General features: G+C 34.2%; 2 protein-coding genes across 2 annotated transcripts; one reads left to right on the plus strand and one right to left on the minus strand.

Moving 5' to 3' along the window:
* Positions 1-5,082: 5,082 nt before the first annotated feature.
* On the minus strand, positions 5,083-6,897 carry LOC109192217 (F-box protein At3g07870-like). Its single transcript, XM_019342786.1, has 2 exons — positions 5,482-6,897; positions 5,083-5,436 (listed from the first exon to the last, which is right to left on the minus strand). Exon 1 carries the CDS (start codon positions 6,619-6,621, stop codon positions 5,506-5,508), a length of 1,116 nt encoding a protein of 371 aa, XP_019198331.1. The 5' UTR covers positions 6,622-6,897; the 3' UTR covers positions 5,083-5,436; positions 5,482-5,505.
* Positions 6,898-13,922: 7,025 nt separating this feature from the next.
* Positions 13,923-14,642, plus strand: LOC109192359 (F-box protein SNE-like). The gene has a single exon (XM_019342958.1). The coding sequence runs from the start codon at positions 13,960-13,962 to the stop codon at positions 14,464-14,466; it is 507 nt and encodes a 168-aa protein (XP_019198503.1). The 5' UTR covers positions 13,923-13,959; the 3' UTR covers positions 14,467-14,642.
* The last annotated feature ends 2,894 nt before the right edge of the window (positions 14,643-17,536 follow it).

A 17,536-nucleotide genomic window follows, 5' to 3' on the forward strand; every position in this document is an offset into this window, starting at 1 on the left:
CTATAAGGTTTAAAATTATGCACCTAAAGACTTAAATTAAAGTTAAGCATATGTAAGCCGTAGGTTCAAATTAGAAATATGCACCATAAATATTATTTGAGAAGCTTATAGAGTAAATAGGTACTCGAATAGAAACTATGCACTTGAAGAGACAAATATATGCACTCTAAGAAGGAAAAATATGCACTTGAATATATTAAATAATGCACCTTAAGTTTAAAAGTTGTGCATCTGAATGTTCTTCAAAGTTATGAACCTGAAGGTTTTAAGTAATGTACATGACGGTCAAAAGTTATGCATCTATAGTTAGGTTTAAAGTTATGCATCTCAAGGTTTTAAGTTATGCACCATAAAGTTTAAAGTTATGCACATTAAGGTTCAAAGTTATGCACTCGTAGTAGTTGTGTTATTATTAGGAAAAATTGCATTTTTTGTTCTCCAGTTATATTTATGGTACAGACTTAGTGCTTGAGTTATATATGTTTGACCATCTTTAACTCTTAAGTTATGCATGGAGTGGCAATTTTAATCCGTGAAGGATCAAATCAACCACTTTATCAAGTGGCATATTGGTAGTAGGAATAATCTCCAAGGTACTAAAATCGTCACTTCATACATAACTTATGGGTAAAAGATAATCACGCATATAACTCAGAGAATAAATTTGTACCACATGTATAAATGTATAACTAAAGGATCAAAGAAAATGCAATTTTCCCTCCTCCTTCCTCTTCTTGTCCAAATACCATTGTCAAAAGAAAGAAGAAAACAAAATTTTCAAAATTACCCAAATAGAAAATCCATAGTTAACACTTAGATGAATTGAAGGTAAGAAAATATTTTGCTTTGATTTAACCACTCAATTCACTCTTATGAACTCAAACAGAAATTATGAACTCGAAGAAGAAAAAATATCTTATGAACTCAAACAGAAACTATGAACTCGAAGAAGAAAAAATAATGCACTTAAAAAATAAAGAACATCTGAACTTACTTATAAAGAAAAAAACAAAACTGTTTAAATTCTGTAAAATACTAGGACATTTAAGTTTTTAATTATGAATTTAAAAGAAAATGAAAACAAATTTATAATGGGTCAACCCACTTTGTATAAAACAAGATCAAAATCCTTATATTCAATGACTTTTCAGCAATTTTGTTGTGCGGACTAAAAATGATCATTCTACAATTACACTAGAACTAAATGAGGATGTTCTAAAAAAAAAAAAAGAGTAAATTGCGACCTATAAATCTAAAACCAAAAATAAAATTAAGTCTATAATTATTTATTACATTCAACAATACTCATTACTAAACATATAATTTAATATAATTATTTATTATAGTTTTTAGGCTAATTGGTGTGAAAATATAAAATTTTTAACTTCAACAATTTGTTTGAAGTTTAAAAATTTTAATAATTCAATTTCATACTTATTTGCCTTGCAACAATTTATTAAATTATATTAATTTAAGATTTAAGATAAAACACTACTTGATCCAATCTTCTGGAGTTAGTTAAAGGTTGGCAATAAATAAACTGCAACTCACCATTTACATCAACTATAAGTCTATAATGCTCCAAAAGATGTGACTAAGCAGGTTGAGAAAAATTATCATATTAAAATATTATGATTTCAATTCTTGTTGATGATTTTCCGTCACACATATCTTTTTAGTATGGATTACATCTCTTATGTGACTGACAGTCTTTTATACAGGAACGAAGTTGATCTTGTGTACACGGTGTCTCAATGACGTTTTTGTGTCTCTTCCAATTAGATGGTCATAAGTTCTAATATCAGTGGAGTATTGAATAAAATTCAGTTGTAAGAGTGGTTAAAAACCTGTTTGAGCAAAATATTTTATACTTTGGATAGATAAACAAACATGAGAATGAGATTATAAATTCCATACTAAATAGTATCATGCAACAAAACTAATACGTAAATCTTATACAAGGTATAATTTTACAAAACGTATGATATTATATATAAAATTTGTGTTTAGAAATAGAGGGAAACTTGTAATATATTCTGCTATGAGGGAAACAAAATGGAGAATGGAATTGGGAATCCCATACCAAAAACGTGTCAACCAAACGCCCCCTTGAAACATCCCAAGATAGTGCAGTACAGTGAAGAGATGATAGCTGCTGCATGCACATACTTCTGACACTGGGCGACGGGCGGGGCCCTACTCTTAAATGGAAAGATACACTATATATATATATATATATATATATATATATATATATATATATATATATATATATATATATATATATATGAAGTGAATAATCGCATAAAAAGAAAAAGAAAGAAAGGACAAATATCTGTTCAGACTGCAGAGTTTTGACTTGATGAGAAGCCAGGTGAGACCTACTATTTGTAGATATGCAGTGCTACTCCTTCCCACCCTCTATATATATATATATATATATATATGGTGTGTGTATTTATCTGGGACCCACTTCTTTCCTGGTTTACAGTGTTGGGTCTTTGAGACAAAATAGAAACTGACCACTTGTATCTTCACCTCTTCCATATCTGTATTCTTTGCTGGCTGGGGAGGGGGGGGGGGGGGGGGGTTGGTTCTGCCCTTTCTTTTTCTATCAGCAAATTAATACCATTTTGGTATTGTCAAAAAGTTAATGTTTCTGCAATGCAATTTGAAATAGAAATGTTGGTGTTAATTATGTTGACTCAACAAGAATTATTTGAAAATGACAATGAAAGAATGATTTAGAGAAGCTTTTACATCCAGTTTTTTGATGAGTTAAATGTAGGTTTTTACATGTTGCATTGGATATGGAGTTTTGTAGTGTATTGACAATGAAACTAAAAGGTAAGGAGGGAAAATCTTGATATTGTAATTGTAATTGTGGTCTTAGGCAGAAAATCCTCCTTTTCTTGGAGTTATTTCCTTTTATAGACAGTAGTAAGTTATGGGAAGAATGAGAGTAAGGGATGGTAAGAATTTGCGCTTACAAGCTTAATTCAATGGTTCAGAAAACAGTATTTAGAAGAAGGTACTAAAATTCAAACTTTGATGGTGGAAATATGGGGATTATGCTCAAAGTGGACAGATCCCTTGTACACACCGACATTTGATCATGTCTGCTGAGTAATTGAATCACCTTATTTACATCATCCCAAATGCTCTGTCAGGTCACAGTATTGGGGGCGCTTAAAGTTGGGAATTCAACCTTTTTAAAGAAGAAGAAAGGATTATAAGAATTTGAATAGGTAATAATTAATATATGTAAGTTACGAGATGTACCCCAAATCCTCGACTAGCCTACAACCCCTAAAAGCTTGTACAATAATATTCACAACAAAATCAAATTCTTACCTCCATTTTTTAGTCCTCGGTAGGATTCGATAATAGGCATTCATGCTTAACAGAAGATTTTTAAAATATTCTTTTTTTTTTTCTGATTTTTATTCCAATTTTATTATTTGAAGCAATGCTCCTCATAAGTTAAATTTTCACTCCTTCAGATGTTCCTACCAATAAAAATGGCCACAAGGATTATGAATACAAGGAATGGAATGGACTTTCCATAACAAACATAAATAATCTTGATATAGACGGCAAATTATATTATGCACCGCGGTGCATAATCGATTATGCACCGCGCGTTTTTTTTTAAAATAAAAATTAACAGTGTTTATTTCCGCCGTTTCGTACCCTTTTACAAAAAGTAACTCTGTTATTCAGTGTCATTTTGTATACACTGCAGTTTCAGTTGAACACAACTACAGTTTCATTTCGATATAACTATAATTTCATTCGATATTTATAGACTCAAATATGTGAAAATGTTATTTAATTTTATTTTATATACACTATAGTTTTATTAAAACACAACTACATGATCATTTTGATATAATTACAGCTTCATTGTATAATATACACTCAAATATGTGAAATGTTATTCAGTTTCAGTTTATATACGCTGCAGTTTCATTTCACTATAACTACAGTATCATTTTGATATAACTGCAGTGTCGGTTTGGATATACTGTAGTGTCAGTTGGTGTTTAATACACCAAACAAACGGACTCCGTTAACTCTAACGGCGGGCCGTTTCTTTATTTAAAGAAACGACGCCGTATATGGGCCGCGGTGCATAATCGATTATGCACCGCGGTCTATAATATAACAACTGGATATAGACCTAGCCCAATCTTGTTGGGCTGAGTGACAGGAATGAGGCCCATGAAAAACTATGTGAAGCAGCCCATTTAACAATAAGGGTGGAAGAAGGGCAATTTATATCGTGCACATTGCATTATGCGTCTTGGTGCAAAACGATATGATTTTACACTTTTTTATTCTTTTTTTAAAATTTCATTTTTCGTGTTTGCTTGTTAAAAAAAATTATATTTTGAAAATATACATAATTGTATACTAAAATGTACATAATTGTATATGAGAATGTACATAAATTTCTAACTGTTAAAAAAATCGCGTGTTCGAATGTACATAATTGTATAAAATAACGTACATAATTGTATAACATAATGTACATAATTATATAACATAATACACATATACTATGTCGCATCGACTCCTCACACAACTTATCAAAACGACGTTGTTTTGGGAGGCGCGGGATGCACAGTGCTACGTGCACCGTGGTGCAGGGTATATCAATTGTGGAAGAAGAATATGAAGTACTAAACTAGGAACAAGTTGCCAAGCACTCTTTCCAGGTTTTCAAAATATGTATCTATAAGGTTACATAGAATCTAAGCAGCATTTGCTTATCCTGTTCTTGGGGAGCTTCACTACATTTCTCAAGTCTACATTTCACATAAATCAATGGATGTGAAATTGGTTGTCAAAACAAGGGTTCTCGTGAATCCTCGGGCCATTACTCAAGATCCAAACCACTGGATAGGAGTGAAATCTGTTCGCTCCCAAGGCCCCCACATCTCGGCCTAACAAGAGAGATTAGAGATACAACTGGTATTCACATCCCGCAAAATGATACTAATCATACCATCTCATTTGATTTGTATCTCCAATCGACAGCAAAAACCGACCTCTTTTCACCTTTTTTTGCAGGGGATATAAAGGAAAAAGATGTTACAAAGCTTGAAATGCAATGCCACCATAATGTATTAATGGAATCTGCATATTGGTTATTTACACAATCATATAACTAGAAGGCCTAATTACTGAGGAATGTGAGTTACACTTTATTTCGGAAACCCCCAGCCTCTAATCAACACTCGGGATACACAATCGAAATCAACACGTAAAATGCAGCTGGAGGCCTCATCATAAGTAAATGAAATGTATGCAGGCACATAAGGATTTGGAAAGTCGATTTATACCTCGAGTTTTTGACCGTCTTTGGTCACCCCAAATTTCGCTCCCCAATCGATGTAAGCAAAATCCTTGAATCCAACACCTTTTCAGATATAGCTAGCTCGGTTTCGTGTGCAGAAAAAACGTGTTTAAAGCCAGGCAACAAAGATAAATACTCTCGAATCACTTTCCAACCAGTGAGCAAGGCGAAACAAGGCTTCCAACATGAACAAACGCCTTAAAAGACCTGGGCATTCCAGAAACACGAACCTCTCTTAATTTCTTACTCAAAGGATCATAAGAGAGCAAAACGCCACCGTGCAGAAGCAAAATCTCGCCGTTTTTCTGAAAGAACAGCGGCCTGACAGCTCCAATGATCAGCCCTACCTCATCACAAACAATTTTCAAACACTTGGTCCACGATTCCTTCACCCCATAACTCTTCATCACCCAAATCTCAACGTAATCCCGGAACTTGCACTTTGTGGCCGAAAGACACCCCCGTAACACGCCCAAACTATAGTTCAACCTCCCCGAATCAAACTCGGGGCTCGGCACAACCTCAAACGATTCCCTCGCTAAATCAAAGGCAACAATCTGACTAACTAGCCCTCCACCATCATCATCATAACCAGAACTAACCCAATGAAGAGCTCCATTCACAAAGGCCTCAGAGCACCCCCTACCACAAAGTGAATAAGGGCAATAGCCAAGACTTTTCCAGGACTTATCACCCAGACTATACAAATTAACCTTAGACCACAAAACACCTTCACCAACTAATTCACTCCCATAGTAAACCACTTCTACCAATTTATATTCCTTTTGTTCTTCCAAGAACCCAAACCCTACTATTATATCAACAATAAACTCTGGAGCCCTTTGGGGGCTGGGCAAAACCATATACTCTCTAGTGCAAGGATTAAATATATGAGTCAAATGCTTAGAAAGTGGATTAAACAAACATAGCAATCCATTACAAGAACCCATAATTTCATAAGTGCGGAAAGAGGGCAAAGAGAAGCTAACGTTCACACACTTGAAGAGATCATCAGCTCCGTCGTTTGCCACCAAGAACAAGCTGCTCCGGGAGAGGGTCCGGCCAATTGGGACGGAGGTTTTGAGGATGAGACCGAAATGGGTCTCGTTTTCAGAGGAAAATGAGAGATGGGTATCGATCAGATGCGGGTCATGCGTGAGGTTTAGCCAGGATTTGCAGACGAATCTGCACCGTACAAGCGGCTTGATCGGCAGCACCGATAGCGTTTTGATGATCACATCGCTCGAAAGCTCGTCCATTTCCCCCGATTCCTTCAATTTCTTCTTGATTACTGGTATTTAACAGAACTGAGATGATGCTTTGTTGTTGAATTGTTCTAGATGATTATGAGCAAATGAGCAGACGGAGTTTTTTAAAACGCGGAGGCTCGAGAATCGGTAATGGCGACTTTGCGGTTTCATGAAAATTAGCGTTAAAGGTCGGAACATTGGACTTTTTGAACAATTCATTATCCAAAACGGATAACCTTCAAACTAAGCTATTCATAAAATATTCAATTGTTTTGACAAATGGATGCTTTCGTTTTTCCAGTACAAGACCAGTACATATTGATCTAGAAAACATATCTTTTGAAGAAAGATTGACATATCTCAAATTCAAAGTACTTTACAGTTAAAAGATGTTAATTTCTTATAGAGCAATCCATTAAGTTTTTAGCGTAATTGTTAGGAGACAACTAGGAGAGAAACAATGATGCCTGCATGGGTAGCTCAACTGATCACAGCGGTGAAACTTTGGAAGAATGACCAGGGATCGAGTCTCACCAGCGGCAGTGTGCCTCTCAAAGTGAGGGGGGTTCCTTGTGCGTAGTGAGCACCGGTCTAGCCTCTGTGATTAATGTTCAGTTGAGTCACTATGATTTACAACCTCTCACCGCTCTGTCGGGCCGGGGTTGGGGTTCAGCCTTTTGGAAGAATGATGAAAAAAAAAACAAAAACAAAAACAAATAATTGTCACAATAAAATAAAATATAAAATATTGTTTTTAACGCGCCCAACGAACGCGTGTATTACTGGACACCTCTCCTTCCGCAACTGCCTTGCACGCGGAAGGTGGCGATTTTCTTTTATTTTTTGGTGGGTCTCACTTTTATGTGAAAAAACATGTCATTAGCTTGAGATCTCAAATCTTTTCTTTCTTCACACTATCTCCTCCACCTCAGTCATCTTTCCTAAAAAACTGAACCAAGATCCACTAATGGGCTTGTTCTTATAGCATCTCCAATAGTTGTAGTTTTTGAAGAGTTTTTGCAGGTGTGACTAGGAAAGAAGGGATGGGAGGGAAGAAAAAAATACAAAATTTGATAAAATAAAATCACAATTTTTTTTTTAAAGTAAGAATTTACGACACCACGCTTTCGGTTGGGCGCGAGATTTGCGTCTTACGCAAGGTGCATTTCCTTTTTCTGTTTCTTGGTGGGTCCCACTATGGAGACAAAAACTCATTCTTCCCTGCAAGAATCTCATTTCTTCTTTCTCATCTCCCTCTTTCCTCTACATAAGCTTTGATTCCTTAAAAGTCACATCAAAAATCCTAATTGGGTATGCATCTCATTTCTTCTTTCTCATCTCCCTCTTTCCTCTACATAAGCTTTGATTCCTTAAAAGTCACATCAAAAATCCTAATTGGGTATGCACTTAGATATGGAGAATTTTTAGCATTAACCCGTCATGGAAAAGTTTTAAGGTATTAATTAATTTGGTACGTACTATTACCTATTGTACATACAACTTTAAGCAAAATTTTAAGTTTGTATCAACTACAATAAGAATAATGTTTCTACAATATTTAGTCCAAACTTAAAACATTTTCTATAGCTTAGAGCATTTCCATCGATTCAAAATGATACGTAATAATTTTTTGTACAATTTTTAGGATAAGAAAATGATGTTAGAAGGTCACGTCTAAAATTATCAAGTTTATTTATAATGTTATGTCAAAAAGTTAGGATGCGGTCAATAGGTGACCAAGCAAAGTGCTAGGTCATTAATACAACATTTGACAAACTTGATAATGGTGGTTACATTTGAAAATTACTACAATATATAAATTATAATATGGAGTAGATAAATGTGAATAGATACAATTGTTGAATTTTCAAATATGGTGACAATAGTCAAAGACAAATATATAACCGATGACTTACAATATATTAAGATTAAATATTAACTTATTATTTTTCTATCATATTAACGGGTCATGTCAAAAACTATCAACTCTATTTAAAATGCTTATCACAAAAAAATTATTATGTTAGAACGCTGTAAAAAAAAAAAAAAAAAGGCCAAACAAAGTCCTAGATGATTAATATCATATTTGACAAATTTAATTAACATAAAAAATTACTACAAAAAAAAAATGTCAAGCAAATACAATTATTGAATTTTCAAATATAATTAAAACAATCAACAACAATACATTCAAATATATGAAACCAAAACACCCTCTAACTACATGACTATATATATATATATATATATATATATATATATATATATATATATATAAAGGAAGAACTGAATTTATCCTCACGATAATTATAGCAATAGCGATTAAACTCGACAACGAGTCAGCTATGGAGAATTCGGTACTACAACCACCGATGCGAAGGGATTGACGGTGGTGGGATAATCAACGAGCCACTGGAATGCGATGTTTTCGAGAAGAAAGGCGTATCAGCTCTGACTCTTAAGAAGAAGAAAAATCGAGAAGAAAGGCGTAGCAGCTGTGACTCTCGGCTTTGAAGAAAAACATACGCAAAAGGAAACAAAGAAAATATCACGATTTTAATATGGAAAGAAATAAATGCGTGTGCAAAATTACTCCACTACCCCTAAGTATATTACAGATAGCAATTAACAAATAAAACAATTTAGATATCTTAACCGTTAAAATAAAAAAGTGAATGCTCAAGATCAAATCTCATAATCTCACTGGATCCAATATATGTATATATATAGCAAACCTGAATTTAACATTACGATATTAGTAGTTAGAGATGTTAAACTCAACCACGAAACCTCTATTCCTCCTTGTAATCACCTCAAATGTCTCATAGGTCTTGGCAATGCCATTCTACAATGATTGAAAACAAGTTTGACTTGTTAGCTCACGGCACATATCTTACAAAACCAAGTACACACACAACACACACTAGGGTGCAGCCTTATTAGCTAGCTAGCTTGATGGATTGAAAGAAGCTAGAAAAAATGTGTGAATGTTTTTGGTGATGAGGTTTCCCCTTGTAACCTTGCTTTTATCAAATTCCTAGAAGGAGGATTCGATGGCAATGTTTCCTAAGAAGAGTCCAACAAACAAGTCCCAACACAATACAGTACAAAACAAACAAATCATCAAAGAACAGCTAGCCATCCCAACATATGCCTTATGAGAAGATCTAACGTCAAATTTTCACTTGAGTGCAAATTGGAATATATGGTGCTGTCTGTCTCATAGGGGCTTGGGGTTTTCCTTTCCTCACCAAAATCCAACCCAATCCAGACAACCATGTTGTTACATATATATTGTATATACCACCTTCCTCAGCTCGTGATCGTCCGACCATCATATGTATACGCATCTTCAATTCAAACTAACCTAGCTTTGATTTACAAGAAAGCCTGCAGCACAGGTGAAACCCGTTTTGTAACTCTGCAAAATTTCAAAAGACCACAATAAAATAAAATGTTAATAACTGATCATTTCAATTCCCATAAAAAAAAAAAAAAAAAAAAAAAAAGTCAAACTTGAAACTTTATAATTACCAAGTTAATTCAATCCAAACATCTTAATTGATTAGCTTTTTTTGTTTGTTGCATGGTTCATTTTGCTTTGATTATATGGACCTCATTATTGATTAACTTCTCTCTCTTCTGTTTTTTCACTAAATAATCATTTATATAACCTTATCATGTATGCATATTTCATGGTAGTATGTCATCACACTACTATTATTTGTTGAAAAACTTTAAATTTTAAGATATAAATTCTAAAATTTATGATAAAAAAATTTCTAAGATCAAACGCGCGAGCGGGGGCTTCAAGTTACATATAACATATATATCACAAGAGAAGGATGATCTTCTTGATGATAAACTGTCTGACCACTTTAGAAATTTAAAGAATCTTTCCTTGTTATTAATTACCAATCATAAGTTCAAATTGATTAGTGCAGAGTTATATCTATTCGATCAAATATTTTAAGGTTGTCATAATTTTCAATCACCTTAAAAATGATCAAAAATTAAAATATTTTAATAACTTTTTGAGTGGTTGAAAATAGACAAAATTTCAACTGCTATACAAGATTATTCATCTTTAAAAATTATTATTATTATTATTATTATCACATCACAAGTTTGAAACTAACCTAAAAATCAATCATTTTTCAATGTTGAGTATCCATTCTCAAGGCATATAGGCCAACCTAATGATGATTTAATGGGATATCATATATAAGTATATGATGATATGAATTATGTTAATATGAAATAGTAACTTTTGAGTGAATCTTTATCAATAATTTCAACATGCCAATTGTATCATAGTCATCAATATCAATAATAAATTTATAAAAGTCGTCCTAACCTCCATGTCATTTAACTTTTATGTTTGAAAACCCAAATTAACATTGATTTTTATGGCATGATTTTAGCTTGTAATTATTACTTCCCTAATGGGGTGTTTGATTGGATGTAGTTGGAATTCATTTCCTACGTTATTCTATGGTAAAGCAAATTACAGTTGATGGGAAATATACCCTAGATGACCCATCATATATGTGCTCGGTTTGCTCTTCCTAGGCTACGAAGATCAATTCCCGACCTTATTCGATCCGATATGATACGAGTTCAACCCGACCCGATCTGATATACTAATCCATGATTCAGCATATATAATCTTACACGGTGAACCCTAATATCAGTTTTGACCTTAGAGCTCGGGACATGCATCTTGAGCTCAATCGACTGATATTACTCCGTAATTAAAAGGCGCATCCAAGGAGTGGCGCCCGGACCGACCACTCCATCCGTAGGCCAAGACAGGCATCTTATGGCACATGGACACCCCTGCGTTGCTTCCGAAATTGTCGATCGAGTGCATGCGCCACACCTGACATGCATGCCATATATGCCAGCTCCACGACATGTGTTCTCTCATTTTTTCCTATAAATAACACATTTATTGATAAGAAAATGGGGGTTTTTTTCCTATAAATAACACATTTATTGCTAAGAAAATGGGGGTTTAAGCTTTCTCTCTATAACATTTATTAGCTCGAGACTCTCTGATACCTTTAGTCTTAATTACCCGAGCTACTATGTAATAATTTTTATTAGTACCTGTATACCCGAGAGTATTTACCACATCAATAGTGTTTTGTTTGAGGTAACTGCAATTCTCTCATTTTGCTGAATTGCAATTCATGGGCGCATCCCCTCCCCCCACCACCCCCCAAATGAATTGCATGCAATTCGATGCCCTGACAAAAGTACCCTTTGTTTATTATTATTATTACAAAAATGACTTTAGTATTTATATCACTTCTTTTCTTCTTATTTTCAATAATTATATTTCTCCCCCTCAAATAATGTAAAATGAATTCATACTTTATTTTCACCCAATTACAATTATTTTCATATCCAATTCTTTCATCTCAACCAAATGCACGCCATGCCATGTAAGTTAAAATACTAAAGCAAGGTTTCACACCACATTTTGTGCCAAGTACCTTGAACCAATACCCAATTAATAAGAGTGGTATCCATATCTAAAAATTTCAATCTTTGTGTACCCAAGATATTCCCCTCCGATCCCACAAGGAATAATTGATGTGAAATTGTGAATTACCGAATACCCAGGTAATAGCTAGCTAGCTAGTTACTCAGCTAGGAAGTGCATAACCAACGTTCACATTTTACTTTCTAGCTAAGCCACGCCTAGCTATATATATTAAAATAAAAACAGTATATATGGTGAAGCCCTGTGATGATGAGTACAATATACGGAGTAATATAATGCATGGGATGATGGGAACAACAAAAACAGCAGACGACAAATTAAACAATTGAAAGGCCTACGATATGATGTTGTGGGTTGGAGTTTTATCCTTGGCCTGTTCTCCGCATAACTTGATACCGGCCCCCCAACTCCTCCTACAATAACTCACCTACTGCTTCTTATATATACCACAACGTATACTATATATACCTATAGCCTCTAGACTATAGCTGCCTAGCCACCATTGAAGAAGAGAAATATATTACTACAATCTAATTTCAAGAGACTATTTTACCGTCCTTGCTTTGAGTTTTAGTATAAAATATAAAGTTATGTGCAAACTTGTTTAGATTGTTTAATCAATTAAATTATAATTCATACTAGCTAGCTACTATTCAGGGAAAAAGATATTATTGTATTTTAGCCGCAAGAACTTTTCAAGCTGGTGAAATGCGTCTTAATTATTTATAAATTCTTCAAAGTAATATAATTGTCTATAAAATCAAACAATTAATTAATTTCTATAGTTATCGATTGGTTAACCAATTGAACTGTACTCTAAATAGGCTAGCTAGTTACTATTGAAATTAAAAAACTTTATTACACCTTAAATTTGAGGAGGATATTGCCCTTATTCTAGAGTTTTAGTGAATAAAATAAGTCCCAAATGTGTCTAGGCAGTGTATATGTTTTTTTAATATTTTTTTTATACATTAAATTTCTCAGTTTAAGTTAGACTAATAAGTTTATAGAACCCCTGTCCCAATAGCCAATTCAATGAGGTAAATTGTGAGTAATCAATCTTCAATTATAGCTAGTAGCCAAGACCCAACTTATTTTCTTACTTATAATTGTGTGTAGTCGAATTACTTATCCCTCGGTCTATTAGTGAACCATCTCTCCAGGTAAGATGTTCTACTAGAAATATTCTTGTTATTGCTTCGACTCATATTCTCCAAAAAGTGGATTCCGCTCTCATAGCTCCGAACAAATTCAATGCGTGCTTTAAGTTACGAAGGCTTCTTATTCCACAAGACTGAAAGTACTTTTTCACTCTTTCATATACTAGGGGATTTCACTCGGAAAAGAAAATGTTCCATAGACCGTCATCACATTGTTCGAGACAAATTGGGTGCGGGATTTAACCCTTAAGGACTTTATCAGCCTCCATCCAACAATCTCCCAGCCATGAGTATCGACCTCCATCCAATAATTCTCTAGCCACGAATAGTACACATGCCTCTTCTTTACTAGCCCGGCCTATAGTACTTTACGCACAAAAGATCTTCATCCTTTAAACACCTATATTATGGTTTGAGTAGAACTCTAGAATAATTGGCCCAATCAACTAAGCTAACTTAGTGGTTGATGAGGCTGTCTAAGTTTTTTTTATTGCGGAGTGTAAAGTAAAGTTATCAACTTCTTTAATTTGAAATGTGAACAGGTTAAACGGGGCACTAGCTAAGCACCACTGTGTATATATATATACATTATATTGTTGGTTGCTTGGATATATATATATATATATATACATCTCTCTCTGCGATCAGTACAAGTTTCTCTTTGACACGGTTAAAATGGTGCGGTTTGAAGCGGGAATGGAAGAAGACGAAGGAGACAAAAGGAGCAAGTTTTGTATTAACGACAATGTGGATGTGCTTATAGAGATCTTGAAGATGCTGGACGGCCCGTCGCTCGGCGTGGCGGCGTGCGTCTGCAGCCTGTGGCGCGCCTGCACCCGGAACGACTCGCTGTGGGAGACCCTCTGCTTCCGCCACGTGCCGCGCCCGCCGGACGCCGTCAGGGCCGTCGTGCTCGCGCTCGGCGGCTACCGGAGCCTCTACATGGCGTGCGTCCGCCCCGTGCTCATGAACCGCCTGCTGCTCGGCAAGCCGTCGGACGACGACGTGGCCCGGCGAGTCTGGAGCCGCCACGAGGTGGAGCTCTCGCTCTCGCTGTTTTGTGTGGATTACTATGAGAGGGTGTTGCTCGCCGACGGGGAAGGCGGCGGAAGACACGGCGGCGACTCGCCGGCGTCGTCGTCGTCGTCCCTATTGTTCCTTTGCAAAGCCGTGAACGTGTAAACTAACAGTCAGAGCCACGTCCTGGCGACAAGACGGCGTCGTATTCTGTTTTACCGTGCATAATTTACGGAGTATTATTCTTCACCTTGTTTTAAATTTTTTCCCTTTTATGGGGATTCACAATTTCATATTTATGAACCTTCATTTAATTTTTAATATCCACTTAAAAGGAGGGGTTTCTTGTGGATAGTGAGCAAAAGTCTAGTCTCTGTTAATTAATTTAATCACATAATTAAATCCTCTACAAATTGTTGGGTCAGGATGTGAAGATGCTTGGGGTGGATGATTCCACCTTTTTATCACGAGTGTAAAAATTAAAATGTATTAATAGATACTCCAAAATTGATATTAACAAATATTTTAAAAAGTCTAACTTAAATTTATTGGGCAAATACAACTAAAATTCCACTAATAACTTTGAAAAGTTCTAAGCTTTTAAAAATGGAGAAAATGTCAAATTAAATAAATTTTTAAAGTGGAGATGAGTGGTGCATTTGAAGTCTTCTAAGTGAAAAAAAATAAAATTATATCAGATTAAACCACAATAAAGTGTAATTATGCCAAAAGGTTAGATATTCAACATATTACTAATTATGCAACTCACTAGCATTTTGTAGGCAATGCGAAAAATTCATGTCAAATATTAAAATATTACTAAATAATAACAATACTAATAATCGGCTCTGATGATTTTTCAAAAAAAAAAAAAAACAATACAAATAATAATATAGTTTAAATTATATTTCACAATTTCTTAAAGTGATAAATTTTAACAACCATATTTGAAAAATATAGAGAAACCAACAAAAAAAAAAAACGGAGAATTTAATTTTTTATGTTTAATAATAATGTACACAATTTTTATAAAATTTATATTAAAAAAAAAATGATAATACTAAGCTAACATCTACATTGACAGTGCCCAGGGACTTCGGGCTCATTTTATTGAAAATGTCTGGGTCCAAAAAGAGTGGATGAGGGGTCTTGTTGGGCGTAAACGTGAAAAAATAATAATAATAAAAAATTAATTTAAAATATATTTCACAATTTCTTAAAATGAAACTTTAACTATTATATATATATATATATATATATATAGAGAGAGAGAGAGAGAGAGAGAGAGAGAGAGAGAGAAAATGATGAAAGAATTTAAATTTTTTGTTTAATAATAATGTATACAATTTTTATAAAATTTATGTTTACAAAAAAAAAAATAAAAAATCTATACTACTAAGCTAACAATCCACATTGACGGGGCCATGGGACATCGGAAATTATTTTATTGGGAATATCTGAGCCTAAGAATATTGAATGAGGGATCTTGTTGGATTTAAATGTGGGGAAAAGGTAAAGGAGCAAAATATTAGAAGAGGTATAACCCACAAGACTCCACTCAAATCCACAACCTCAAGCATGATAACACAAGCCCCAACACACTAAGCTACTCTAATCTTATCTACCAAATGGCAAGATGCTCTACTTATTTAGGTGAAGAGCGTTGGCAGCAAAGTAGTGGAGAAACACATGTACACTTATCAAACATCTGGATGAATTTCTAACACTTGTGACATTATTATTAAGAGAGATCTCTAACACTATATAAGGTGCATCATGCCTGTCATGTAGACATCAACTTTTAGTTCATTATAATATAATCCTCCTAGCTTGATGATCGTTTGTCCTAACTTCCTATAAGAATAAAGGGGTTTGAACCCCTCGCGCCTACATTATTATTCATAGTCCACTATTTATTTATTATTGATTATTCTTTGGGCCGCTACGTTATCTCAAACATTGTACACACTCTTTTGCGCCTAACGTCCTGGATAGTAAAATTACTACTTTCTCACCCCTCATACACTTATACCCAATTTATGGTGAACTTGGTCCTAATAAAACAATCATTGACGCCGTTCATTGGGATCGCTACGAAAAGTATAGTACATGTTCCTAGTTTCTACTTGTTTTACCATTTCACTTTAAGCAATCAAACCCAATATAAGTCGAAATAACCGAGTCACAAAGCAAGCATTCCCCGAGCCCGCCAGAACACTTAGTTGGCAAGGCGGGGGTCGGTCTGGTTATCGAGGGTCGGTTCCCCATTCAGGTAGCACGAGGGGTATGACTGGCACTATAGCTGTTGAAGGAGACGTTACTTGCTTGGCACATTTACTGACCAAAAAAAAAAAAAAAACGTAAATTTGAATTCAATAATTGTAGTTATGTGACAAAAAAAAATATTTAAAATTGAGTTCAACAATTGTGAGTGCTCTTAAATCTTTGTATTTATGAAGTTCAAATTTAGATATATCTTTTTATTTTAATTACGGAGTAATTTATTTATGTCACATTTTTATTTAGACCTCATATTTGAAAGACAACTATGACCACCTTTGTCAATTCTAAATCTTGACCATATTTAAGATAAACATGTCTATCTTCAACTATATGCCAATGATGTCACACTATGTTCAATGATTATGTCTTCCTGCTGCTCCATGCCATGGTTGGCAAGTGATGGTTGATTGGTTGTAGTCACTTCATACATTGGATGAAAGATTTCAGTCGCTTACAACATTGTAAAGGAATAATTTGTATACTTATTAGGTTGTCAATATGTATTAGAAATTTAGGTAATAATAACATAGCAATCACCTACTAAATAAGTTATACAGAGTACGTATTATTTATTCAGAAAACGAGATTTATTTAACAATAATTAAAATAAGTTGACCAAACATAATTTAAAACAACAATAATAAATTGAAATAAATAAGTAATAAATATACCAATTTATATTATACGAAACATATTTAATCATATCAGGTACAAAAGTATATATACAATACCATTATATATGGTATCATAAACTTTTCTTTTCAACATATAGGGCAGGTAATATTGTTTAATTTGAATATTACTGTTCTCAAAAGATTGAATCCTTAACCCAATAGAGCGTTACCTTTACTTTGCTACTGGTAAGACTTGATCCTGAGTTATTGTTCTCAAACTTCACTCGGGTGACTTATTACACTTTCTCAACCTAATGAAACATAAAGAGTCAACAACG

Source organism: Ipomoea nil, unplaced genomic scaffold (genome assembly GCF_001879475.1).
Source record: "Ipomoea nil cultivar Tokyo-kokei standard unplaced genomic scaffold, Asagao_1.1 scaffold1770, whole genome shotgun sequence".
Lineage (NCBI taxonomy): Eukaryota > Viridiplantae > Streptophyta > Magnoliopsida > Solanales > Convolvulaceae > Ipomoea > Ipomoea nil.

Coding starts and splice junctions, on each gene's coding strand:
- LOC109192217 (XM_019342786.1), bottom strand. CDS start 6,621: ATGGACGAGCTTTCGAGCGATGTGATCATCAAAACGCTATCGGTGCTG.
- LOC109192359 (XM_019342958.1), top strand. CDS start 13,960: ATGGTGCGGTTTGAAGCGGGAATGGAAGAAGACGAAGGAGACAAAAGG.